Below are 27,813 nucleotides of genomic sequence, written 5' to 3'. Positions count from 1 at the left end.
TGCCTTTTTGCCAGAGGGCTTAAGATAGCAGACATTGTAGGCCATAAGGTAATAGATTTACCTCCTTTAGTAGCGATACCATCACTGTGCTTAAAGTTGGGACAGGGAAAATCCAAGCCATGGGAGACCCGATAGCAAATAGAAAGGGAAGAAGTAGTGAAGTGTACATTTATTTGATCCTGCATGTATATTATTTTTTGGTGAGAGGATTAAGTTTCATAGGAAATGATATTAATGTTTTAGAGATTATCGTTACCAGCCGTTTGTTTTACTGAGGGCCACAATGAATAAGTGACTTAAGGTCACATAGTCAGTTAACAGTAGAGCCAGGATCATATAAAGAATTCCTAACTTCACATCAAATATTATTCTTCTTATTAGAGGTTTTGTATTAAAAAATTTACCATAAGTGATAGATCCCCCTTAGAAAAGTTTGATAATTTCCATACAGCCCAGTAATTCCTCTCTTAGAATCCACCCAAGAAAAATGAAAGCATATGTCCACAAAAATATTGTACCCAAATGTTTATAGCCACCTTATTCGTAATAGACAAAAAATGGAAACAACCCAAAGTATCCATCAGCTTATAGATAAGCAAAATGTGGTGTATCCATGCAATGGAGTGCTGTTTAGCCCTAAACAGAAGGAAATACTGTTGTATGTTACAACATTAATAAACCTTACAAACTTTATGCTTAATGAAGGAAATCAGACACCAAAGATTACATATTACAGGATAATTTTATGAAATGACCAGAAAAGGAAATTTACAGAGACTGAAAGCAGAAGTGAACAAAGGACTTGTCAGAATTGCCAGTACTTTCTATTCTAGCTGCAAATGCCGATAAAAGGTTCTCTCACTACTGTTAGGCTACTTTTCCAGTATAATCTTCCATATTCTTCACTTACCAGTTGAACTTTGTGCTTATTGAAGTTCTGTTGTATTTTTCAAACCTGTGTATTCAAATTGTACTTATTATTAATATATAATTAATATTGTGTAAATTGATAAAATCTTGTGAAAAAATAAAATTTTTTATTTGGCAAGCTAGATTGGATGCTTTGGAAAGACTTCATAAAAGCAAATGGCTACATACTGGTTTGAATTAAGTGTAGGTAATTTAAGACATTGGAGTGAAAATAGTAAAAAAAAATCTAGAAGGATTTTACATTCAGATTACTTCACAAATGCCTCTAGTTCATGCTTCACCTTAATGAAACTGAGCTAGGAATGCTAGACAATTTATTATGTATGAGTGTTTATAAGTACACTATTTGTTTTCTTTTTGAAAATGGGGTCTTGCTGTGTCATCCAGGCTGGAGTACAGGGGCTGGCTCATTGCAGCCTCTGTCTACTGGGTTGAACTGATTGTCCTGCCTCAGCCTCCCGAGTAGCTGGGACTACAGGCGCGCACCAACATGCCCGGCCAATTTTTGTATTTTTAGTGGAGACAGGGTTTCACCATATTGGCCAGGCTGGTCTCAAACTCCTGACCTCAAGTGATCCGACTGCTTCGGCCTCCCAAAGTGCTGGGATTACAGGCGTGAGCCACCGCACCTGGCCTGTATGTATACAATCTTGAGCTTCAGTCACAGGACTCATTTTCAAAGAAAGTCCTGATGTCTGAATGACCGTTTATATTTTTAAATTAAAATGTTTAGGATGCAAATGTGTGTATATGTTTAATAGTTTCCCTGTTTTACTACCTGTCTTTAGCCATTCAGATAGTGGTTTTGATCACATTGGTTAAAAGGTATTCTGTCTCTGGTGCTTTTCTGTACAATATATACTTATATGTAGAACTTAGAAAAATCAAATTTGTAAAATAGTTTAAGCAATAATAGTGATTATTTTTATAATAAAAGGGATTCTTGTTGGTTTTTGAATTATTAAATTTATGCTAGTTTTTATTATGTACATATTGTTCTGTGCTGAGAAGTAAAACACAATTAGTTATGACAGTAGGAAAAGGTTGGGCCTGGAGGTCATGTGAGATGAAAGAGGAGGTTTACAGGCGGTGGCTCACACCTGTAATCCCAGCACTTTGGGAGGCCGAGGTGGGTGGATCACAAGGTCAGGAGATGGAGACCATCCTGGCCCACATGGTGAAACCCCGTCTCTACTAAAAATACAAAAATTAGCCAGGCATGGTGGCGGGTGCCTGTAATCCCAGCTACTTGGGTGGCTGAGGCAGGAGAATCACTTGAACCTGGGAGGTAGAAATTGCAGTGAGCCGAGATCGCACCACTGCACTCCAGCCTGGTGATAGAGCGAGACTTCCTCTCAAAAAAAACAAAAAACAAAAAACAGTGTCAGCCATCAAAAGAAAGGAGGGAGGCTGGGCTCGGAGGCTCACGCCTGTAATCCCAGCATTTTGGGAGGCCAAGGCGGGCAGATCACAAGGTCAAGAGGTCGAGACCATCCTGGCCAACATGGTGAAACCCTGTCTCTACTAAACATACAGAAATTAGCTGGGTGTGGTGGCAGGCGCCTGTAGTCCCAGGTACTCAGGAGGCTGAGGCAGGAGAATCGCTTAAACCCGGGAGGCAGAGTTCCCAGTGAGCCAAGGTCATGCCACTGCACTCCAGCCTGGTGACAGAGCGACACCCCATATCAAAAAAAAAAAAAAAAAAAAAGCAAACAAAAAAGGAGGGACATGGTCAGAGGGAAACTTGGAATTTAAGATCTTGAGGATGGAAGTGTGAAGTCCAAGAAGTTCAAAGTCATCAGTAAGCATTTTGAACTCATCAAAATTGATGTTAAGATTTCAAAAATGTAATGTGAGCTTGTGCTGAGATTATATAGAATGTAGAAATGTGAGCACTGAAGAAGATAATATAAAAAATAGCTTTGCTTGTTATTAGGTGTTAAACCATCATACAAGATGAATGAAAGGAGAAGGTTGGAGGAGTGATGTCATATGAAGCAAGAACTGCACGTAGAGAATTTAATTAAAATTGTTTGGGGCCGGGCATGGTGGCTCACGCCTGTAATCCCAGCACTTTGGGGGGCCAAGGTGGGCAGATCACTTGAGGCCAGGACTTTCAAGACCAGGCCAACTGATGAAACCCCGTCTCCACAAAAAAATAAAAAGATTAGCCAGGCATGATGGTGTATGCCTGTAATGTCAACTACTCAGAAGGCTGAGGCAGGAGAATTGCTGGAACCCAGGAGGAAGAGGTTGCAGTGAGCCGAGATGGCACCACTGTACTCCAGCCCAGACAACAGAGTGAATGAGACTCCATCTCAAAAGAAAAAAAAAGTTTGGAAAGTTGATTAGTATTATTCTGGTTACATTGTTAATATGGTAGAGCTCTGTTCATGTTCACCTTATCGTTAGCTATAACCTGTAGATTCATGTTCAAGAATCTGGTGAAAGATACGGGCTTTCTTTCCAAAGTACTTAAGCGTGAACAAACATATAACTTAATAATTTTAGAAGGCTCACAGACCCACCAAAGCCCAGAGAGATCCTTGTTGAGACGAGAAAGGAATTACATTACTAATCCTTCTGTGCATTACAAAAAACAGTAGTTTTATTTCAGTGTATTTTGCTATCAATATGGATTTTCAAGGAATGCACAACACTTCTGGATTATCTGTGCTCTATAAACAGATATCTGTAATCATGTTGGTAAGAACTTGAAAGTAATAATCTGTTTGAAGTGACAGTAAGTAGAGGTGTTTTAATTATGTAATACTTAATGCTGCTCTATTTTATGCATTAAAGCCTTTCAAATATTTATCAGTAACAATCAATCTAAGTTGTATAAATCCGTACTTTATTCAACTCTCAGTTTTACTTCAAAGAATATGATCTTCAAGTACAGTATTTAAGAACGAACCATGTTTGAGTATGCTGTAGCTTTGGGGAGAAAGTGTGCTACCTTACTATTTACCTTTTTTTACTCTGTTTTTTTCTTCCTGGCTATGATGCTTACTTTTTACCCTTTTTCTTTAGGTAAATGGGCCACCATTTATAGCCATTGTCAATTGTAAAAACTTAACTTTATATAACTTGAGAGGTGCTAGAACGTTGCACATTGCTTAAGATCGTTTGAAGTGTTTCTCACCTGAAAAATGATTGCATTTGGAATTTTATTTCCTTTATTTGTTATTGTAGCACACAATAATTATTATGTTCACAAAAACTGTACTCATATTTATATGACTTTAACTGTAGGACCGTGTGTATGTACAACAAAATAATGTGGAGAATGTCTACAATTTGGGATTAATTATTTTTCGAGATCAAGTTGTACGTTATGGGTGTATTAGGGATCATCTACGGCAAACTCTATTGGATATGATTGCAAGAGAGCGGAAAGGAGAAGTCGTAGACAGGTAAAATTTCTCTCTTTACTCTTGTGGTTTTGGTTTTAGTGATTATATCTTGAGAACGATTCACTGTCTTAGTTTTATTAAAATAAATAAAAGTTTGAATGTTCAGCACGTTGGGAAAATCCTCAGAAACTTAGTATCAGAGTTAACAGTTACCCAGAATTTAATTTGAAAGCACACATCTTTTATATTTTTAGAAGAGACTATCCTAAGCTTTTATTTAATATGCTTTTCAGCTAGCTGTCACTTTTGGCTTTTCATTTATTTTTCATGCCAGCATTTTTTTTCTTTTTTTCTGTGTAATAACATTTGTATTTTTTTTTCTTTAAGGGCTTTTGTCTGTCCTTCATTCCTAACATTTTTGAAGAAAACTATTGAACATAGTCTAAAATGACTAAGAACTCCTGTGCCCCTTTTAAGTCAGATTTCATCCCCCTTCATTCATAACAATGATTGCAGTGTCATTTTGGTGATGCTGCAGCTAAAGTGGCTTGAAATGCAAGATTTTTTTTCTCTCCTTATCTGTTTTCAGAACAGCTGTTGGATGAAAACGTGTAAAGTTCTTTTTATTTCGTCTTTGGTGCTCGATCAGCATTGTCCAAAATCCATGTAGTGCAAAAAGTTATATTGCCCAGGAGTAGCTGTATATTGGACCCATGTCTGGCAGTACAGCTTAATCTGCCTATCTCCCTCTCTCCCTTCTTCCAGATAAACAGCCTCTCTGTGTTTTCAAATACATAGAAATATTTAGACATTTTAGAATAAGAACACCTTGAGAGAAATAGCTGTGCAGTCAAGATACGCTTTCCAACTTAAAATTAGGCTAAATCCTTTTGTTTTACATGAGTGGCCTATTGGAGATTGGTCACTTCAGTAAGAGTTAAATGGCCTGAAGATATTTTTGCCTACTCCTTTTTGTAATTTTTATGTGAATTTTTAAATGTAATTTAATTATCAAGTGATAATAACTTTTTTCGACAGAGGCGCAATAAGAAATGCTTGCCAGATGTTAATGATTTTAGGTCTCGAAGGAAGATCAGTCTATGAAGAAGATTTTGAGGCTCCTTTTTTGGAAATGTCTGCAGAATTTTTTCAGGTAATCCGTGAAAATGTAAATAAATAATCTTTTAAGATGTTCTTAATGTTATTTTAATATAGTTACTAATTTAACTATTTTGACCTTTTTTAACTGAGACCCATTAAGGGAGGGGAGTATGCAAAAAATGCCCATCAGCACACCTACCTCACATTCTGACCATTCCAGTTAAGCAACTCATCGATAACAAATTGAAGAGCTTGAACTTACACACATGGTTTTTAAAATAACAGAGATGACCCTTGAACAGTGTGGGGCATAGGGACGCTGACGCCCCTGTGTAGTCAAAAGTCCACATAAAACTTTTGACTCCCCAAAAACTTAACTAATAGTGTGCTATTGACTGAAAACCTTACAGATAACATAAACAGTTGATTAGCATATATTTTGTATATGTATTGCATATTGTACTCTTACAATAAAGTAAGCTAGAGAAAAGAAAGTGTTATTAACACCATTACACGGAAGATAAACTGTAATTTACTGTTCACTAAGTGGAAGTGGATCATCAGGGTCTTCATCCTCGCCTTCATATTGAGTAGGCTGAGGAGGAGTAAGAAGAAGGAGGGCTTGATCTTGCTGTCTAAGGTGGTAGGGGAGGAAGAAAATCCACTTCATGGACCTGTGCAGTTCAAACTTGTGTTGTTCAAGGGTCAACTGTATGTTATAAAACTGTAAACTTAGAAATATCCTTAACTTTTTACTATATCTAATATTATAAATTATTTAAGTACTATAAATTCACAGCAGTACATCACCAACGAAGTCTCATCTGCAGGCTTTTAGTCACTTAAATTACTAGTAAAACACACATAAGGATATGGATGATTCTGTAGTGCATATTTGCCTAAAGGTTGTTGATTAAAATATTACAGGCCAGTGGTACTATTGATAGAAATTGGCAACAGTGGTCCAAACCAACTAAATTGCTAAAAGTAAAGCTAAACTGGTACTAATCTGTAATGAAATGATGATAATAACAATAATTGAGTACTAGTAAACATAAGATAGTATTTATAAGGTAACTGTAACAAGGCATTTTTCCTGAAAACCGTAACTACCTGAGCAGTTAACAGTAGGAATTTTGTAGTGTTGCCAAAACAGATGTATTAGTAGGAAGCTAAAGTGTTGGCCGGGCACAGTGGCTCACGCCTGTAATCCCAGCACTTTGGGAGGCTGAGACGAGTGGATCACTCTATCAGGAGATTGAGACCATCCTGGCTAACACGGCGAAACCCCATTTCTACTAAAAATACAAAAAAATTAGCCGGGCGTGGTGGCGGGCGCCTGTAGTCCCAGCTACTCGGGAGGCTGAGGCAGGAGAATGGCGTGGACCCGGGAAGTGGAGCTTGCAGGGAGCCGAGATCGCGCCACTGCACTCTAGCCTGGGTGACAGAGCGAGACTCTGTCTCAAAAAAAAAAAAAGAAAAAAAGATGAATAGTTATTTAAAAGCTCTTATTCTCAAACTTTAGTGTACATGTTTACTCTTTGAGACTGGGAGTGGGATGGCACTGGAAGACTTAATTAACCAGCAGTATGCCAGCAAAGCTTATGATAAACATGATGAATCTTTCTGGTTATAATTTTACATTAAAACAAATCAAAAAAGAATGTCCCACTGTATCTTGGAGTCAGATGCTTCTAAGCTTTTGACCCTCACTGGCGAGTATATACTTTTTCTGCTGTTTTTTGGAGTACATTGGCACAGTTTGAAAAACATTGCTTACAGATAATGTTTTAATTTAGTATTATGTAAATACCAAAGGCTTTAAAGGATATTCAGACTATATCAATCTTTCGTGTAATGAGAAATTACACAAAATGCTAATAGTACTTATTTTATTTAGGCTGATTTATTATGAACACTGTAGAAACCCAGCTAAAAGCAAAAACACTCTTTTCTTCTATGTTTAAAAAATATATATATTTTTAAATGGCAGATGGAAAGCCAGAAATTTTTAGCAGAAAATAGTGCTTCAGTATATATAAAGAAAGTAGAAGCTAGAATTAATGAAGAAATAGAACGAGTGATGCACTGCCTTGACAAATCAACGGAAGAACCAATTGTAAAGGTGGTTGAAAGGGAACTCATTTCCAAGCACATGAAGACTATAGTAGAAATGGAGAATTCTGGGCTAGTACATATGTTGAAAAATGGAAAGACAGAAGGTAAGTGTTACCGATTGAAAAATAATTAAATCCTTATTCTGCCTTATCCATATTTTTAAAATTTTCCTACAATTAAAGCAGATAATATCAGCTTTCAAGAAGTTTTGGTGTGTATTGTTAATTTGTCTCCATTGTTAACTTTAATGGGATTTCCAAGCTTGATTCTGTCTTACTAACGAAGATTTTAGATATTTCTAATGAATTGAGCATTTCCTGTCTTTAAGTCTCATTTTACATTTAATCCAGAAGATAAAAGGTGTAATAGTATTGGTGAGCCCAATGAGCTCCTCATTCATTCCTGTACTTCCTGTATACCAAAGGGTGTGGGCTCTCTTTAGTCCTACATACTCTCTTGGGGTTTTGTGATTCTCTTAAAACCTTAAGTTTCCACCTTAAGATTTTTGTAGACTTTCCTTTGGGATTTAGTTGTGACAGGGTGCTGAAAATGCAAAAATATTTGTGTCTTCCATATTGACATACTTAGATAAATTAGATTGGTTTGGGGAACACTGAAGTTACAGAATGGAAAAGGAGGAAGGAGGAGTGCATAAAAGTAAAGAACATTTTTGAGATAACTAACATTTGTTTTTTATAGCTATTTATTTTCCTGGGGTAAAAAAAAGAAATTGTGACAAGTATCCTAGAAGAAATTACAAGTTAAAAGAACAATAACCATATCCTCTATTCTTAGTTTCTGATGCTTTGTTTTAAAACTTTGCCTTTACCACTTATATGGTATTAGGAAATAAAAAACATGGTACTTTGTTCTCCTGCTTCCTAGACGAAATCTAAGCAATATTTTATCCACTTCTTTTTAGTAAAAGAAATACATATTGCCTGTTGGGGTCATGAGCTATGTAGGGAATGAAAAAATTTTTTAGAGGAGAATTATAAAGAGAAGGAGGATACAAGAGAAAGGAAAACGAAAGCTGGTGGGAAGTTGAGCCATGTTTATCTCTAGTGGAATCCTTACCTTGTGTTTTAAAATTGTTAAATGTTTGTATATATGAGAAATCCCTGAAAAGTTATATGTAATTTAAAAAACAAAAACAAAAAAAACTAGAGAGGCTTCCTTTTTAAAAGACTCTTCAGTTAAACCTTTTTTGTAAAAGCAAAAAAAAAACAAAAAACAAAAAACAAAACAGAAGTCATCTAGTATATTTGCTGTGATTTCTAAAATTGAGGTCAAAGTCAGGGGTTGGCAAGCTTTTTTGTTGTTGAATAAAATGGCTTGTGAGCCACGCAGTCATAGTGAGAAAATAGTCCTAGACAATAACAAATGAATAATCCTGTGTTTCTATAAGACTTTATTTATGGGCCCTGAAACTTGAATTTCATATAATTTTTATGTGTCACTAAATAGCATTCTTTACAGTTTTTCCTCAGCCATTAAAAATGTGAAAACCATCCTTAGTTCATGAGCTGTACATAAATAGATGGCAAGCTGTATTTGCCCCACGGGTTCTAATTCGATGACCCTTCTCTAAATGGTCTCTGGTAGACTGGGACTTTATGCAAAGCATTTGTCCTGCTTAAACAAAATGAGTATTGATAAATTATGTAATGTACTGTTTAGGTATTGAATGAATGCTTTCTTACCTACCTTAGGGGATAGGAAATGTTTGATGGAGAGGTTGTTGGGCATACCTGAATTACAGCATCTCTGTAACCTGTGTGGAGATGTATGTAAAAGGTGTCAGGTATGCCTATCATGGCGAGCACTTACGTGAATGAAGGAATACCATAATAGTACTCACCAGAGTTCTCCTTTATTTAGTGCCTTAGGTTTCCAACAACACAGTAGCTATCTGTGATTCTAAATTAAATTTTAAAATCCTGTTTTTGTCCGGGCAGGGTGGCAAACGCCTGTAATCTCAGTACTTTTGGGAGGCTGAAGCAGGTGGATCGCTTGAGCTCAGGAGTTTAAGACCGACCTGGGCGAATTGGTGAAACCCTGTCTCTATGAAAAATACAAAAATTAGCTGGGCATCATGGCACATGCCTAGTCCCAGCCACTTGGGAGGTTGAGGTGAGAGGATCATTTGAATCTGGCTGGGGAGGTCAAGGCTGCAGTGAGCCAAGATGATGCCACTGCACTCCAGCCTGGGCTACAGAGGGAGATCCTGTCTTAAGAAAAAAAAGGTGGGGGGGTTAATTTTTCTGAGCTTCCGCTAGAAACCTAGTGGCAAAATGTCCTAATTGTGGTAGGCCCTGCTCTTGGAAAAAATGTTGCTCTTGTTGAGAATATAGCAGAGCCAACTTCACCATTATGAAGCCAAATTCTCATAAATCAGAAAATGAAAAACAGTTTTCTCACTGTGAATGGACGATAAATTGGATTGGTTATTAGATGCAGATAGCACTATGAAATGAAGTTCAGAGGTATCTGTTTTTTTTTTTTTTTTTTGAGACGAAGTCTCGTTGTGTCGCCCAGGCTGGAGTGCAGTGGTGGGATCTCGGCTCACTGCAAGCTCTGCCTCCCAGGTTCATGCCATTCTCCTGCCTCAGTCTCATGAGTAGCTGGGACTACAGGCGCCCGCCACCACGCCCGGCTAATTTTTTGTATTTTTAGTAAAGACGGGGTTTCACCGTGTTAGCCAGGGTGGTCTCGATATCCTGACCTTATGATCCGCCCATCTCAGCCTCCCAAAGTGTTGGGATTACAGGCGTGAGCCACCGTGTCTCGCCAGTATCTTATTATTTTATTAAGTGTATGTAGAAATAATGATATTTAATTTTTGCATGCCAAATTATTTTCATTTATTTTTACATTCCCTTTACCCCAACATTTAAATACAATGAAATTGTAGTAATTTATGTACAACTAAATACACAACATGTAATATCTAAGCAAAACTTACAACAACATAGGATTGAAATAGACAAGTTGTGAACCATTTTGTTAGAAGTATTTGGTGTGCCACATTTACTGTAGTATGTGTCCATAAATTGTTGTTGCATTTGTAATACCTATTCTAAATATGAGAAACTTGGTTGTAATTTATGCTAAGTATGTGAGAAGCTATAAAATTGCCATGTGTAGGTTACTATGGGCATATATTATTAATGGAAACTAAAATTTGCTGCTGAAAGTCACTGAAATAAAGTTTAGTAAAACTTTGTAAATCTTGCTTTGAAATATTTTAAAAATATATACAACTTTAAGCTCTAAACTACTCTTAGAACTGTAGACCAAGGTAGGCAAATTAGGGCCTGTCTGGTGCACTACCAGTTTTGTTAAAAAAAAAAAAAAATCAAGAGTATTTACACATGAAAATTTATATAAATTTTCAGTGTCCATGAAGTTTTATTTGAAACATAGTCACACTGAATAATTTATGTATTATCTGTGGCTACTTTCTTGCTACAGCGTCAGAGTAGTTGAGTCAGAGCTCTATGGCTCACATTTTAAAATATTTATTATCTGATACTTTACAGAAAAAACATTGGTCAGCCTCTGATCTAGAAACTCTTAATGCCATTTTAAAAAGTTATTGATTGTAAAACTTTTAAAATTATCATTGTAAAGTTCTGACACTGTGTTCTCCCAGTAAGTTGTTATTGCAAAGAAACACTAGACATATGGGAAAACTGTATTTTAAAATCTGTATTTTAGTCTTGTGAAAAATTATATTAAAAAATGGATAGGATCCAGAGTTTTCATTCTAAATTTAAAAAGTATAGTGAGATAGACCAAATTTTGAAGTACAGAAAATGGCTTAGGATGCTACCTGGGAAACATTAGGGATTGCTCTCAGGAAAATATTGAAGAAGTGGTATTTATATTATACATTTCATAAAAACTTTACCTGAGGTGTAATGAAGTAAATCCTAGTATAGTTCATTTGATTTGTTTTCATGATTATCAGTTAAACCTTTGGAAATACCCATAAGACTTAAACTGGCTTTAAAATTTCTTCCTCATTACAGGGACTGCCAATTACCTCTTAATTAGTGACCCTTTTTGTAGACGTTTTGTAGTGTCATTAGGTCTGCATTAGAGTTATGTAGGATAAAGTATTTATGAACTCAAAACTGCAGTTGCCATGTTTTTGTCACATTACTTGTTTATTATGGTTTTTGGCATCTCTTCCATGTAAATTTAAATTTGCTAGGACATTTAATTGATGGTTTCAAAGCATCTCATCTAAAAGTTGTGTTTTATAAATTACAATAATAACCATTAACTAGCCTACTTTTTCATGTTTTCATATCAATATATGTATATTTTTAATAGTCATGTGGTCAGCAAATGGGGGTAATGGAGAAATAAGCTTCTGTAAGTATTATAGCGTGAACAGAGATTTCGTGTTTTTTTCTTTAATCTTTAATGTAGCCAATTTGTGTTTTCTGATTTGTAGACCTTGGTTGCATGTACAAGTTATTTAGTCGTGTGCCAAATGGTTTGAAAACAATGTGTGAGTGTATGAGTTCCTATTTGAGGGAGCAAGGTAAAGCTCTTGTTTCTGAAGAAGGAGAAGGAAAGAATCCTGTTGACTATATCCAGGTAAGTAAACCCAGAAGATTCTCTGCGTTTATGATAAAGGCATTTTGACAAGTGCTAAAAAGGCCACTTTTACCATGCTGTGTATTGTGTACTTTCGACTTAATTGTCCCAGTAGTAAATTAATATTTGTAATTATCCTACATATTTTAGGATTTTGCAAGGTGTGCGTATTTATATCAGGGAGCTAAAATTCAACTGCTACTTTTCATTTAACTTCTTTGATGAAGACCTTGTTTAGATAGCCTCAATAGTGAATGTGAGGTTCTTTGGTATGCCTTAGTGTTTGTATACTGTAGTATATTGGAAAAAACAACTGGTTTAAGTATTTTTTGTTTGAAAATGTTTTGTTTTCAAGGAGTACTATGAATAAATTATGTGCCATGTTTTGTGTTTTAACATAATCAGCTTTTTTTGGTACATTTTTTAAGCTAATTTTTTTCACTGGCTAACCCATTCCATCAAGACAGGAGAATGAGAAACAGTGAGGAGGTTCTTTGGTTCGTTTGCATTGTATTAATACATATATGGAAGTTATAATACTTCTCTCATTGACATTTTTAATAGAGGCTTAGATATAGGCTTGAAAATAATATCAAAACTATAAGTTTAAAAATGAATATACATGTTTATTACCAGCAAAGTTAAGATAAACATACATGGTCATAAGTGTATTATTTATGGAAAAATTATTATAATGTGTCCTAAATTTTGTTTTTATTTCTAAGGGCTTATTGGATCTGAAGAGTAGGTTCGATCGCTTCCTCCTGGAATCATTCAACAATGACCGTCTCTTTAAACAAACTATTGCGGGTGACTTTGAGTATTTTCTCAACCTCAACTCCAGGTCTCCTGAATACCTCTCATTATTTATTGATGATAAGCTGAAAAAGGGAGTCAAAGGGGTAAGTAGTAATGCATTTGAAAATAACATTTAATTTTATTTAAAGATATAAAATTATATGTAAAATTAGGACATTTCACAGATAAAAATTAAGCATGACCCATTGCTGTGCTTAAATGTGTGCCATGGTCTATTAAAAAATATTGTTTGAAATACTTGACATGCCCAAACGTAGTTAGACATTTCACTTAATGTGTAATTGGCTTCAAAAACAAGCAACTGGATGGGCTTGGTGGCTCATGCCTATAATCCCAGCATTTGGGGAGGCCAAGACAGGAGGCTCTCTTGAGGCCAGGAGTTTGAAATTAGCCTTGTTAACTTAGTGAGACTCCATCTCTACAAAAAAAAAGAAAAAAGAAAAAAATTAGTGGCACACAGTGGTATACACCTGTTGTCCCAGAAGCTGAGGCAGAGGATCACTTGAGCTCGGGAGTTCAAGGCTGCAGTGAGCTATGATCACGTGACTGCACTCTATGCTGGGCGACAGAGCAAGACCTTGTCTCAAAAAAACTGAACAACTGTCCAGGTGTGGTGGCTCATGCCTGTAATCTCAGCACTTTGGGAGGCCGAGGTGGGCAGATCACCTGAGGTTGGGAGTTTGAGACCAGCCTGACCAACTTGGTGAAACCCCATCTCTACTAAAAATACAAAATTAGCTGGGCATGGTGGTGGATGCCTGTAATCCCAGCTACTCAGGAGGCTGAGGCAGGAGAATCACTTGAACCCAGGAGGCGGAGGTTGCAGTGAGCCAAGATGGCGCCACTGCACTCCAGCTGGGGCAACAATAGCGAAACTCCGTCTCAAAAAAAAAAAACTGAACAACTACACAGCTGTAGTTGGTAAACAGTCATTTTTATGACTGAGAGTTAGGCATGCTGAAGATAAAGAACTAGAAAACTTTCTAGTAGAGAGTGTTGTTTGCTCTCATCTGGTTCTGAAGGTTATATGTCAAACAATAATTGGATGCCAAGAATATTAAGGCATAGATAGAGTAGATCTCAGAAAATGGTTGGTGTAGCTCAATTTCAAGCCTTTGTGATATATGATATCTCTGGAACCTGAGGAGCTCACGACAGCATAGAAAATCAACTGAAGCATAAAACATGCTCACATCTGAATTGGTCTCTTTTGACTTCATTTTGGAATTTGTGACACCAAAGGGAAAAGCAACATGTCGTCACAGGTTTTACAGTCAGTAGCTGCAATAAGGAAACAAAATCACTAAGGATGCACAGAATAGAAAAGTCTATTAATTTATGCATTCATTTGGTCTTCCGTTTTTCAAATATATTAATACAACCTGCCACAGAATCCTTTTGCCCTTATTTAAAAGTAAGGGCAGCCGGGCACGGTGGCTCACGCTTGTAATCCCAGCACTTTGGGAGGCCAAGGCGGCGGATCACCTGAGGTCGGGAGTTCAAGACCAGCCTGACCAATATGGAGAAACCCCATCTCTACTAAAAATACAAAATTAGCCACATGTGGTGGTGCATGTCTGTAATCCCAGCTACTCGGGAGGCTGAGGCAGGAGAATTGCTTGAACCCGGGAAGCAGAGGTTGCGGTGAGCCGAGATGGCGCCATTGCGCTCCAACCTGGGCAACGAGTGAAACTCCGTCTCAAAAGAAAAAAAAATAGAAATAAAAAAATAAAGTAAGGGCAATGGCCTTTTTACTATTTGGATTATAACAAATTATTGCCTTTTGTTTGCACAGTTGAGGCTTTCAGTGAGCTTAAATGAAAAATTCCGTCTTTTGGCTGTGTAAGTTTTTGCCTGCATATGCAAAGGCTTCATAAAATAATCTCTGTGACTAAAATTTCATTTCATCTGTTCTCAGTCATCCCTTAACCCAGCGCTATATTACCTTATGCCTCCAATTCAGTGGTAGCCCTCTACGGAATAGAATTCCACTCCAACCCCTCATTCATGATGCACTAAATGAGAATGTAAGAATGATGCTACTGTGTGAAGTAGGAGACACTTTCTCAAACCGTATCCCTTTTTTTGATGTATGTCAACCAGATATCTGTGTTTTCAAACAATAGTGTTTTTAAGCTGTAAATGAACCGTAGTAGTGCTTTTGTAGAACTAAAATTGTATAATTGTTACATCATCTTAATTTTGCAGCTAACAGAACAAGAAGTAGAAACAATATTGGATAAAGCAATGGTCCTTTTTAGGTTTATGCAAGAAAAAGATGTATTTGAACGTTATTATAAACAACACTTGGCAAGGAGACTTCTCACAAATAAAAGTGTTTCTGATGACTCTGAAAAAAACATGATATCTAAGTTAAAGGTAAGGTGTGTTTTAGATGGAATAGAGTGCACCTAACTGAGGTTTATCATGATTGTGTACTGACAACGTGATTGGAAATTAATTTGGTAGATTATTAAGTGTTTATTTCTAGAAATAAAGGTAGATTGTTTTGGAGAAGAACACAGACTACACTAACATTTGTTCAAGTTCAGGGACATTCAGAGTTTGCTGGAATTTCTGTTGGTGTGTCAGGATACATTCATGGAGGCCTGGAAGGGAGGATTAGTAAAAGGGAAACAATAAAGAGGCTATGCTGTGTAGTTCTTTTTCACAAAGTGTGGTCCATAGAATACTTGCGTGTGAATCACCTGAGATGCTAGTTAAAAACAGAGTTCTCTGGGCCCTGCCTTTCGTGGGGGTATATTGGAATCTCTGAAAGAATCTGGGAATTTGCATTTTAAAATCCTAAAGTTTGATAACCACAGGCACAGAGCAACTATTGGACAAATTTACAGGAAGATTATCAGAGATAGCAATAACATGAAATAATTTCTTTCTTTCTGTACTTTCTCATAGAAACATCTACCATTTATCTGTGTGTATTTGTGTTTTTCCTCCACAGACTGAATGTGGATGTCAGTTCACGTCAAAACTGGAAGGAATGTTTAGGGATATGAGCATCTCAAACACAACGATGGATGAATTCAGGCAACATCTACAGGCAACTGGTGTAAGATTCTGCATTAATTTCTACTTAGATATTCATGTAAAGTCTTTTGTAATGGGTATTTTCATCCACTTAGCAGATGACAGTTGTTTCTTTAAATGTCATTAGTGACAACATGTGTTTTATCTGTGAGTACTTAATTTTCCTTCACATTGCCTCTTATTCTGTGTTTGTTAAAACTTTTTATTCTTTTAAAATTTAGTTGTTTCTTCCCACTTGAATACACTGACAATTTAATAAAGAGAATTATTCTGTTGTTAATAAAGATAATACAAATCTATTATAAATTGTGGAAAGAGTACTGGGCTTAACACAAGTTTACTGAGTTTCAGTACTCTTCTTTTCACTTTACCCCAAGATTGTGTCATCTTGGGATAGTCACCTGACCTTCCTATACCTCACTACTATTATTCTCCTCTGTAAGTTTAGCTTAAGTGGGACTTACATCCTAAGGGTGCGTAGCAGGTGAAGTGAGACTATAAAAACACAGAAATTAATGTATTATAAATGTGTTTGGTATAACTCCCCAAAGGTGGTGAGCTGGAACTTCTTTAGCTTTGGAGTCTGATGGGAGTTTTGTGAGCATTTAATGAAATTCAGAATTTAGTTTCATTTTTTACTCTGATTTTCAACTTAACCTTAAGTTTAGAGAATTCTACAGTTTTTAAATTTTTAAAATCACCGTGTACCACTCTATGGTTAAAATGTGTCACAACCATTTATCAGATTTGTGAGTCTTTTCCTTTGATATCTAAATACGAGATCATCACTTCTACTGGCCTCATAGTCTCGCAAACCAGATACGTGAAAATACGTAATTCTGTAGAATAACCATTCATTTCTATGAAAACATTCTGACTCTAATGTAAATAGTTGTATGATTTGCTTTATAAATATCAGTGTTTACAGTGGAGAAGAGCTGAGAGGAGGAAAGATGCAAGTCCATGACAGAAATTTCGGGTGGACAGGAAATAGTAGTGTAATTATCCTGGATTTTTATTTTTAGATTGTTTAGGAATTTGTAGTTAAATCTAATATATTGATACATTTTCTTGTATTTTTTGTTTGCTCTAGTAAGTTTTAAAATTTTTTTCTTTCACTAATCTTACACATTGAAAGCTATAGGGAAGATTGGGCTAGATCCCATGCATATTGATATGGGATGGATGGACTGTCCACTTTGTGACCCTCCCTTCCCCTAACCAACTTGCCAATGTATAAACAGTTCTCCACCTCCCCCAGTACACCATCTAAGAGTCTCCTCCATGATCCTCTCTTCTGTGTATCATCCAAGTTTATTTTCAGTTTCCTTAAAGTTAAGTAATCATTTAGTGGATACTTGTGAAGAAATCTGAGTGTACAATGCTTCTTGATATTCATAAACTGATTCCTCCCCTTAAAAATTTACATTACTAAATCATTGAGGTAAGATAAAAATGGAATGATGGTTTATAACACATCCTGAATATCAATAATAGAAATAATATTTAACCTTTTAGAGTTTTTGTTGTGCCTTATTGTTGTTTACTTAAAAATTTAATTTGTTTAAAGGAAGAAAATAATTGTGACAGTTGATACTAGCATAGAAGTAGTTATTCATTGTACAGATATGTGTAGAGCACCTGCTCTGTAGCACTGGATCTATAGCGTTATAGCACTGGATCTGTATGCAGAGGTTGTTAGAATGTGAGCTACATGTTAAAACGTAAAAGTTTTAATTAACTGTAGTTGAAATAGGTGCTGGAATATTAGAAATATGTGTTAAGATAGTAAAAATATTTTAAAACTGAGACGAAGGATATTATGCTAGAATTTTCTCTAAAATGATATAATTGACCCCCTTGACCTTTTATTTAAAAAGGTCCAAACTTTTCAGTTCTCAATGATAACAGTAAGACTTCATTTATGTGCCAAAAACTATTCTTTGGTCAATGTTTTTAAATTAACATAATAAGCAATAATTAAGCTATTTGCCATGTAGTTAAAATTTGGGAAACACTGGGTGGGTCTAACCTTTAAGAAAATCTGTTTTTTTGCCGGGTGCGATGTCTCACGCCTATAATCCCAGCACTTTGGGCGGCTGAGACGGGCAGATCATCTGAGGTCAGGAGTTCGAGACCAGCCTGACCAACATGGAGAAACCCCGTCTCTACTAAAAATACAAAATCCGCCAGGCGTGGTGGGCATGCCTGTAATCCCAGCTACTCGGGAAGCTGAGGCAGGAGAATCGTTTGAACCTGGGAGGTGGAGGTTGCAGTGAGCCGAGATCGTGCCATTGCATTCCGGCCTGGGCAACGAGTGAAACTCTGTCTCAAAAAAAAAAAAAAAGAAAAAGAAAAGAAAATCTGCTTTTTTTTAAATTAGATATTAGACATGGAGCTAACTGCTTTGGTAAATCTAACACAATGTCTAAACAGAACAGAAAGCAAATCCTAGTTAATTTTGAGGGGAATATCTCTTTCTGTTTTACATAGGTATCTTTAGGTGGTGTTGATCTTACAGTCCGGGTGCTCACGACGGGATATTGGCCCACTCAGTCAGCCACACCAAAGTGCAACATCCCACCAGCACCAAGACATGCTTTTGAGATATTCAGAAGGTAAATCAAAATCAGACTTTGTATCACTGTGTACAAATAAGTGTTCAAAATTAAAAATGAATTTGAACATTAGTATCCGTAATTGAGGATGAATGTATTCCATTTATTACCTCATGTTCAAAAGGAGCATTTATCCTGGCATGCAGCAATTTCCCCCTCTATAGGATCTTGATGAGTAAAGTAAAGCAGGCATAATTTATCTCTAGAAAGATTGTTTATATGCTGGCATTTGAAATGCCTTTTATTTAGAGCAGCAGTAAAAACGGAAAAAGAGAAAGTAAATGATGATGGAAGACTAGACCCAGAGAATTCCTTGGACTTTTCTGAACACTTCAGCTAACTCGAATTGTTGGAAATACGTGGATACCTTATTCCCACTAGTACTCAGAGTCTCTGAGATGGCAGTTTTGATGAGGAAGAGGAGCAAGATGAAAAAAAACAAGAGTGATATGCAAGAAAAAAACAGAGAAAGATCCAAGCAAATATCTTTTTTGGGCTGCTGAAAATAATTGGCTTATCCAGTGTGGAGACTGCTTTGTGAGAAGACCACTCGTGTGAACACTAGGGATGAAGATGAGTATATCACCCCCTTCATCAAGCAGCCTAAGGTGGACACTAGACATTGTCTGTGAGCTGATTGCACAAGGGGCAGATGTTTTTGCAGTGACCGTAGATAGCTGGACACCCCTGCAGGGTGCTTATAAGTGGAATAATACCAGAGTGGCTTCTTTATTTCTTCAGCATGGTGTAGACTAGTTATAGACTAGTTATCAGTGACCAAACAAAAGGTCTCTTGACCCACTTGCATCTTGCTGCTGGGATCAGAGACAGCAGAGCTACTCTAGAACATCTACTGGTGAACTGTTAACCTCAAACCAGATCTGAAAAAACAACTGGGAAGAAACTGTATTTGATATTGCCAGGAGGACAAGTGTCTGTCACGACCTCTTTGAAATTGTGGAAGGCACTCTACAAATTCTTCACCTTAGTCTTAATGATTCTAGTAATTGTCTTAAGTGTCCAAGTACCAGTGCCTTCTTTGTGTGAGATGTAAAATATTCCCATAATAAAAGGTTGACATCAAACATCTTACTACAAAAAATTCATTGGTACTTATTAAGATGTTCTTCCAGGTGAATTGCCTGACCTTGATGTCAAAATGTATTTGAAAGTTGTTTGAATATATCTTGAATGATTTCTGTGGAGTTTGTGATTTTTATCAGAAATAATTTCGACTTGCCTATACTTAAAAACTTGACGTGGGTTGTACAGAAACTAAAGATATTTTTGGTGCTGATCCAGGAGATATGTATTTTTAAATAGCCCATATCCTGGATCTTTGTTGAGTATTCAGCATATTGACATGTATCTTTGTAAGGCGAAGTAACTAAGAATTTAACTTAAAAAGCCTCAAACATTCTGGTGCTATTCCTGCTGTCTTCTCTACATTACCATAGCCAGTTGCTTTCATTTTGAACCAGAAGCACTAGCATATTATTGACTTGTAGCTTCATAAATTAAAAAAATAAAAACTAGATTTGTCTTTTAGAACATAGGCCATTTTCCAGGAAAGCAGCTAGGTGTTTAATCCATTAATCTTGTATACTGTCTCCACAACCACAATTCACATAATCCTGTAGACAGTCCTGCTTCACCCTGGTCAACTGCATGATCCTTATTGTAATAGTGAATCAGTATAACACTTTAGACATGCACACAGATAACATGCTGTTGCAAGAGTTCATGATATGTCTGCTGTCCAACTAGTTTTATTTGCCTGATCCTACTGGTTTAGGCACTGCCTATAGTCTCTTGAGTTCACAGAAATGTTGGGTTTTTTCCCTCCCCAAAGTCCTCATTTTTTATAAACTGTAGAAAGGCAAAACGACAAGGGAAAAGGAATTCTAAGAGTGAAGGGATGATTGTTATATTGGGGCAAGAACCACAGAGTGGCTCAGGCTTTGGAAAAAATATGGTGTGGATAGTGACAAAAAACATAAATATAAAAATTCAAGAAAAAGTACCAGTTTTGAACAACAAAAACAAAGGGAGAGTTTATCCTTTATAATTTTAATATGTAAGAAAAAATTACATAAACTGTTCCCAGAGGAATATTTTATAAATGTGCATTGAGTATTTTTCGTACTGTGGTATAGGAGTATATTTTGTACTGTTGATGTCTGCTACTGACTTAGAACAAATTGACTATTGGGTTACTATGGAGAAAGGTGGTCTTAAGAACAGCAAGGGCTGAGCAGCAGTAGGTTGGGGCAGAGTGTACAGTAGAAATTATTTAGTGTGCTGCCTTTGTCATTTAATATCTAGCTGAGTTACTTAGGACTCTCTCAAGGTCTTGCCTATAGAAAGTTGAAACTGAACTTGATTCCTAAAGTTTCCTTTAAGTTTTAAAGTCCATACACACACACACACACACACACACACACACACACACACACAAATGTTTAAGGGATGTTATCCTGTAGTTTGTAATTTCAAATGTGTAAGTTTGTTTGATTTTCTAAAACCTGGTTTGATTTACTGAAGGTTCTACTTAGCCAAACACAGTGGTCGACAGCTCACACTCCAGCATCATATGGGTTCTGCAGATCTCAATGCCACATTTTATGGACCAGTTAAAAAGGTAAATATTGATAGTTTGAACGTATTAAGTAACTTAAAGTTAGTCTATCAGAGCTGATGTGTGATTTATGTTGACCTGGGTAAATTACTTACTTCTGTTTCTCTGCCTGTCTCACATGTTAGAAAGGTTAAAAATCCTAGCTTTGATTTATTACTTCTGTTCTCTCAGTTGCTAACTGCAACTTTGAAAATATGAAGACTATACCAGTATAGTCTTCCCTAAGGACTAAACATTAGGATAATTACATATTTTATTCATAAAATTAGGTTTGAGAAAATATTGCATAAAATAGTAAAATGTAAGTTGATTTCAGTGCATACAAAGCCATGAGCCCCTTTTCAAAATTCTGTCACCTATAATCTTTATTTCTAATAAATCAAGATTGGGAAAATTAACATTTGAGATTTGTTAGATATACAAATGTTATTAAAGTAATTTAAAAAATTAGTATTAGACCAGTGATTTGCCTTCATTTTTAAAAAGCAATCGCATTTTTATATCTAGATTGTGAGGTTTAGAGTAATAATTTATTTTCATTACTTGATATGAATCAGGATTTTTTGCCTTCAGAAAATATTAAGTCTTCTAGAAAAACTGTAGAAATATACCTAAATTGTCATCTAGGCGGCAAATAAGCTTTAGATTTTAATGAGAATTTTACTAGTTTGGTATGATGAATCACTGTTAACATCAGATTAAGTATTGCTGAAAATGCCCATAAAAATATTCTAATTTTGATATTTAATTGAAATGGGAAATAGTGCTTTATAATTTCGTTAAATAATATTCGACACATATTTAAGTGGAAGTGGGAAGGACAAGGAAACTAAAGAACTCAGCTTTTAATTACTGCCTGCTTTTGTTTTAAAAGAGGGTTTTTTTTCCCCTAAATAATCATGTTCTTTTGAAGTTTATTAAGCAGATCAGTAGATTTTTAAAACATATGCATATGTTAATTATTGAAGAATTAGAAAGTTCCACTTTGTATCCCTTAAATCGTAAAGCAGGAATAGGCTTTGAGAATGGCAGTTCCCCCCTCCTCCCCCAGCCCCCATGCTATGCTATGCTATTTTTTGATCTCTTACTGTGATCACATCACACAGAAAGAAGCCTAATCCTGTTACTTTTGGTGGTAGTATAACAGTAGTGGTGTTTTGTAAGTCTATTATTATTATCATCCCATAGTGTACTGTTAAAATAATTTTAGCATTAAATACAGGGAATTGATTAGTTACTTGTTCAGATAACATTAAAATGTTCACAATGGGGGGACAAGGGACAGTCCTAAATACTGTTTGTGTGTGTGTGCACACATTTTAAAAAATAAATTTCCTTTATATAAATAAGTTATGTAGTTTTGTTGGGGGAGGATGGAGATTATGGGACCTATTTCTGAAACATACCATTAAAGTTACCAGAAAATTGGTCAGGCGTGGTGGCTCACGCCCATAATCTCAGCACTTTGTGAGCCTATGCGGGCAAATCACTGGAGCCCATTAGTTTGAGACCAGCATGGGCAACATGGCAAAACCCCGTTTCTACAAAAAATACAAAAGTTAGCTGGGCATGATGGTGCACACACATGGTCCTAGTTACTTGGGAGGCTAAGGTAGGAGGATTGCTTGAGCCCAGGAGGTTGAGGCTGCAGTGAGCCGTGATTGCGCCACTGCACTGTAGCCTGGATGACAAAGTGAGACCTTGTAACATACATATGCACGTACATACATACATTAATGTTACCAGGAAATGATTGTATCTTCGTTTATATTTTTTTAAAAATGAAACAGGAAGATGGATCTGAAGTTGGTGTTGGAGGTGCACAAGTAACTGGCTCTAATACACGGAAGCACATATTGCAAGTTTCCACTTTCCAGATGACCATATTAATGCTCTTTAATAATAGAGAAAAATACACGTTTGAGGTATGGATTGTGGTTATATACATTTTAACTGTGTTGTTTCTAACTCTCACTTGTTACTTGAGTCTTATTTGAGTAACCTTCAGAGAGTCTCTTTGGGTACTTTTAGAGAAAACTGTATAAAATGGATCATGGAACTGTATGAACATCATACATGTATTGAGTTATGTCTTATTTTTAAATTAACTTTATAGAAGTACTTTTATATAAAACATACCTTATATAAGTAGACAATTTGATGAGTTTTAAATGAGTGCACCTTTGTAACTACCATCACAAGAATATTGCCCAAAAATACAGAGCATTACCTCCAAAATTGCGTTGTACCCCTTGCCAGTCCATTCCCTCCTACCACCTCCAGCCCCAGGCAGCCAGTGACCTGCTTTATATCACTATAAATTAGTTTTGTTTTTTTTTAGACTTTCATGTAAATGGAATCATACATGTTGTCTGTATGCTTTAATCCTTTGTCAGTTCACCTGTTGATGGGCATTTGGGTTGATACCGGATTTAGGCTAAGTAGAGCTATATGTTTAACATTTTAAGAAACTGCCGAACTGTATCCCAAAGCAACTATACCATTTTCCATATTTGCCAGCAGTGCAAGACGGTCCAGTCGCTCTACATCATCTGCAGTCTTTAGATTTTGAGCCGCTTTAGTTGGTGTGTAATAGTGTCTCATTTTTGGATTTAATTTTCTTTTTTTTTTGATGATGTTGAGCATCTTTTATGTGTTAATATGCCACTGATATATCTTGTTTGGTGAAGTGTTTGTATCTTTTTTGAGTTGTTTTCTTACTACATTGTAAAAGTTCTTTATAAATTCTGGATACAAGTCCTTCGTCAGATATATGTGCTCTGAGTATTTTTTTCAGTCTGTTGCTTGCCTTTTCATTTTCTTAATGGTGTCTTTTGAAGAGCAGAGTTTTAAAATACTGAAAAAGTCCGGTTAATCACTTTGCTTTTTGTAGTTTGTGCTTTAAGTCCTAAGAAATTATTGCCTACCCTGAAATTGTAACGATTTACTTTTATTTTTTCAATAGTTCGTAATTTTAGCTTTTACATGTATGTCTACAATGAATTTTAGGTTAATTTTTTTATATAGTGTAAGGATTAAGATACATTTCCCCTCACGCTGTCAGTTGTTTGTTCCAGCGTCATTTGTTGAAGGCACTATTTTTTTCCCACCGAATTACCTTGTCATTATTTAAAAATCAATTGATCATATATGGGTGGGTCTATTTTTATGCTGTCTGATCTGTTTCATTGATTTCTATGTCTGTCTTTATGCCAGTTTTATGCTGTCTTGATAGTGCAGTCATTTTTCTCTTTGCACCCATCTTTTTGCCTTAGAGTAACTAATTTTATAATATGCTTTTTTTCCTTTTCCTTTTCTCCCAATTAAAATATGATTTGATTACATTAAATCCAATTAGTCTTTTCCTGTACATTTAAAGGGTGTTTTGGGGTTAAAATGAAGGTCATGTGATTCATATTAAGTTTAAATTTAAGGTAATGAATGAATATTTTGAAAGACTCTCAAAATTCCATATTTGTACTTAATTGAAAACCAATTTTCATATACAGGTGAGCACAAGAAAAAAAATAGTGTGTTTGAAATTAAGAGCAAGTTCTAGGCCTATTTAATATTCATGTCCATACTCCCATTTATGTATCCCATTTATATGGGAGTATGGAAGTTAGTATAATTAAGAGAGCATCATTTTTATGTGATATATTTAAAGGGAATGCTTGAAATCTAGGTATTTTAGTAGCTCAGTGGCTAAATTGAGAGGTTTTTCTTATGGATTTCCATGTGGGTCTTACCTAGGGAGTAACCTTGAATTTTTTTTACTTTTATTTTTATTTTATTATAACCTTGATTTTCAAGCATGAGTTACATTTGATTGAGTCCCAAGAATACTGATTAAGCAAGCGTTGAGTACCTTACTCAAACCTAGGCTTTTCAAACAGAGGTGGAATTAAATTATCTCTAAGCTGTTTTTGTGTAGTCATTTTTTAATCTGCGGCTCTTAATGGATAAAATATTTTAAACAAAATTAGCTACTTGGTAAATGCTAGAGTTGATTTTCAGAGTCCTGGCTTGTAAAGACCTGGTAAAAAATAATGGGATAATAAAAAATACGAATTCATTTTTTAAAGCTGTTACTGGAATTGCTGGAAAATTTAGTGGTTCAAGCTTTTCCCTTTCCCATCTGACTTGGAATCATTGATGCTAATAAGCAGTTATTAGATGGAAGGTTAAAATTAAGTAGAGAATATCTGTAAGTTTTCCAACTTTAGCTAAGTCACAAAGCAGAAACTGATTGTAGTGTATATAGAATGCCATGCCTATGGCTCCAAAGCCTTCTGGCTGCTGACACCTCAAATCTGGGGCATTGTGAGAAGGCACAAGAAATGTATCTTTACTCACACCACGTGTTTCTCTACAGTCTGTTGCTAATGTTTTATTAGCTAGCCTTTTTAAAGAAATCACCTCCACAAATTAGTGGAGATAGTTAAAAGTATTTAATTATAATAATTTAAAGGAAGGTGAACTTTTATTTTTGAATATTCTGTATGAGTTCAGTAAGATGGTGTACTGTTTAATGCTACATGACAAATTTCAAAAGTTAGTGATTTAAAACAACCACTAACAATTTATTATCTCTCGTTTCTGTGGGTTAGGGATTGAGAAGATACTCAGTTGGGTAGTTCTGGCTTCGGGTTCATGAGGTTGCATTTAGATGTTGTCTGGGGTTTTGGTCATCTGACGGTTTGACTGGAGCTGGAGAATACACTTCCAGGGTGGTTCACATGGCTGGCAAATTTGTTCTGGATGTTGTTAAGTGGCCTTGGTTTCTCTCCACATGGGCCTTTTCATGTGGCTCTTTGTCCTCAAATCTTGGTGGCTGGTTTTCCCAAGAGCGAGCAATCCAGAAGACCCAGGCAGAACCTGCAGTGCCTTTTTGATCTTTCCCTGGAAGACACGTAGTGTCACTTCTCATTTTCTTGGTTGCCCAAGTCAGCCCTGATAGTGAGAGGACCACACAAGATTAACATATACCAGGGTTATTACGAGCTGTCATAGAAGCTGGCTACAACAGGTGGCATTAATTTGTAGTGTCATATTTAATCTGTAGTAGTCAGGCTGCTGCTGAGGTTTTTTCTTTTCATGTTTTTTGAATGACTAAAGGTAAGTTTATTGTGATTTAGAACAGCTAAAAATAGGAAATACAGTGGTAGTCTGTACCTTGGACTTTAGTAATTAGCAGTGGGTTTTTGAAAGAGGTATGGATAAGAACTATTAATACATATTTTTGTTAATGTTCTTTATTTTTTATAATTTTATGAGAATGAGTCTGAAATTTAAAAACTACAGACAGTAGCACTATTAATGTCAGAATTTAAGTAGAAAACTTAACAGTAATATTTGATATTCATCAATAATTTATAGCAATCATTAGGGACATAACTTCACAATATAGAAAGGAAAATGAAAGTACAAGGGAAAGTAGACAACTGGAGAATCATGGAAATTCCTTACAAATTTATTGACTAACCAGAGTTGAAAAGGGGGATATAGGAAATTTGAATAACACAATTAGCAAGTTAAAATTGAAGGCTGTTTAGCGAACTTTGAACTCAGAAAGCAAAATAGACATACTGCTCTCAGGAAATATCTGAGGCTAGCATAATTTTTTTGCTAAAACTGAGCAAGGAAAATACAAAAGAGAAAGAAAGCTGAAGGTTATTCATCATTCTGCCTTGCTCCTTAGATTCTAATACACTGAAAGCATAAGTCTCAATATTAGCAAGTCATATTCAGTAGTGTATTGAAAGAATAATGCACTGTGTTCAGAAAGGATTTATCCCTAGAATACAAAGAAAGGTCAGCATAGGAAAACTTTTTGAAAAAAGATCGTTATTAAGATATTGTAATAATTGTAAAAATAAGCAGTTGCCTAATTGCCAGGCACCATTTTAAGGAGAAAACCATTTGATCTCTATAGATGAACAAAAAGTATTTGATAAAAGTCAGTCCTCATTCCTTATAAAAGTGGGGGACTCATCGCCACCTTAGAATGGATTGCCCTTAATGCCATAAGGTTGTATCTGATGACAAACTAAATCATTATAGTAGTTAGGAAAATACTAGACACCTTTCTATTAGACTGAGGAACAAGATGAAGATGCCTATCTGTACTACTACTATTATGCCTTGCTCTGCAGGTCCTAATATACTAAGAAAAAGAAAGGAATGAAATTCATAAGTATCAGGAAGAAATTGAAAAAATTGTCAAAATCTGTAGATAATATGATTGTCAATTTGGCAATACATGATAATCAGTGAGAAAACATTTCTTTAGAAGAGTTTTGTTGGAAAGAAAATACCTTTTCAGTAAACCAGCATTAATCAGTAAATGACATGAAGAAAAGGATGTTTTATTAAGAATCATAGCCTTCCCAGGAATCATGTTAACAATAACTATGTAGACAGGGTACTTATACCAAGAAGACAGTAAAAGCTAAAGAATATAAAAGGGTAAATGTACCCAAATGGGAGAATTACAAGTTATAAGTGTGCTGTTTTTAAAAGTCACCTATAAATTCAAGGAAATCTGAAATGAAATGTCCAAAATATATATATT

The 27,813-nt window shown here is 35.7% G+C and overlaps 1 protein-coding gene and 1 pseudogene across 3 annotated transcripts in view; both read left to right on the top strand.

The window, feature by feature from the left end:
• Positions 1–27,813, top strand: part of CUL3 (cullin 3) — a 111,617-nt gene that overhangs the window by 66,534 nt on the left and 17,270 nt on the right. For all 3 annotated transcript variants that reach the window (XM_004033281.5, XM_031008769.3, XM_031008768.3), the window contains 10 exons: positions 4,186–4,346; positions 5,325–5,439; positions 7,381–7,609; positions 11,971–12,116; positions 12,842–13,018; positions 15,144–15,314; positions 15,898–16,005; positions 18,477–18,601; positions 21,146–21,242; positions 23,030–23,164. In XM_004033281.5, coding sequence (XP_004033329.3) covers positions 4,186–4,346; positions 5,325–5,439; positions 7,381–7,609; positions 11,971–12,116; positions 12,842–13,018; positions 15,144–15,314; positions 15,898–16,005; positions 18,477–18,601; positions 21,146–21,242; positions 23,030–23,164 — 1,464 coding nt within the window. The remainder of the gene's footprint in view (positions 1–4,185; positions 4,347–5,324; positions 5,440–7,380; positions 7,610–11,970; positions 12,117–12,841; positions 13,019–15,143; positions 15,315–15,897; positions 16,006–18,476; positions 18,602–21,145; positions 21,243–23,029; positions 23,165–27,813) is intronic.
• LOC129531988 (ankyrin repeat domain-containing protein 49-like) lies at positions 18,789–21,136 on the top strand (annotated as a pseudogene).

The sequence above is a fragment of the Gorilla gorilla genome, chromosome 11 (assembly GCF_029281585.2).
Source record: "Gorilla gorilla gorilla isolate KB3781 chromosome 11, NHGRI_mGorGor1-v2.1_pri, whole genome shotgun sequence".
In the NCBI taxonomy this organism is placed as follows: Eukaryota; Metazoa; Chordata; class Mammalia; order Primates; family Hominidae; genus Gorilla; species Gorilla gorilla.
This window is presented reverse-complemented; position numbering and strand designations above follow the sequence as displayed.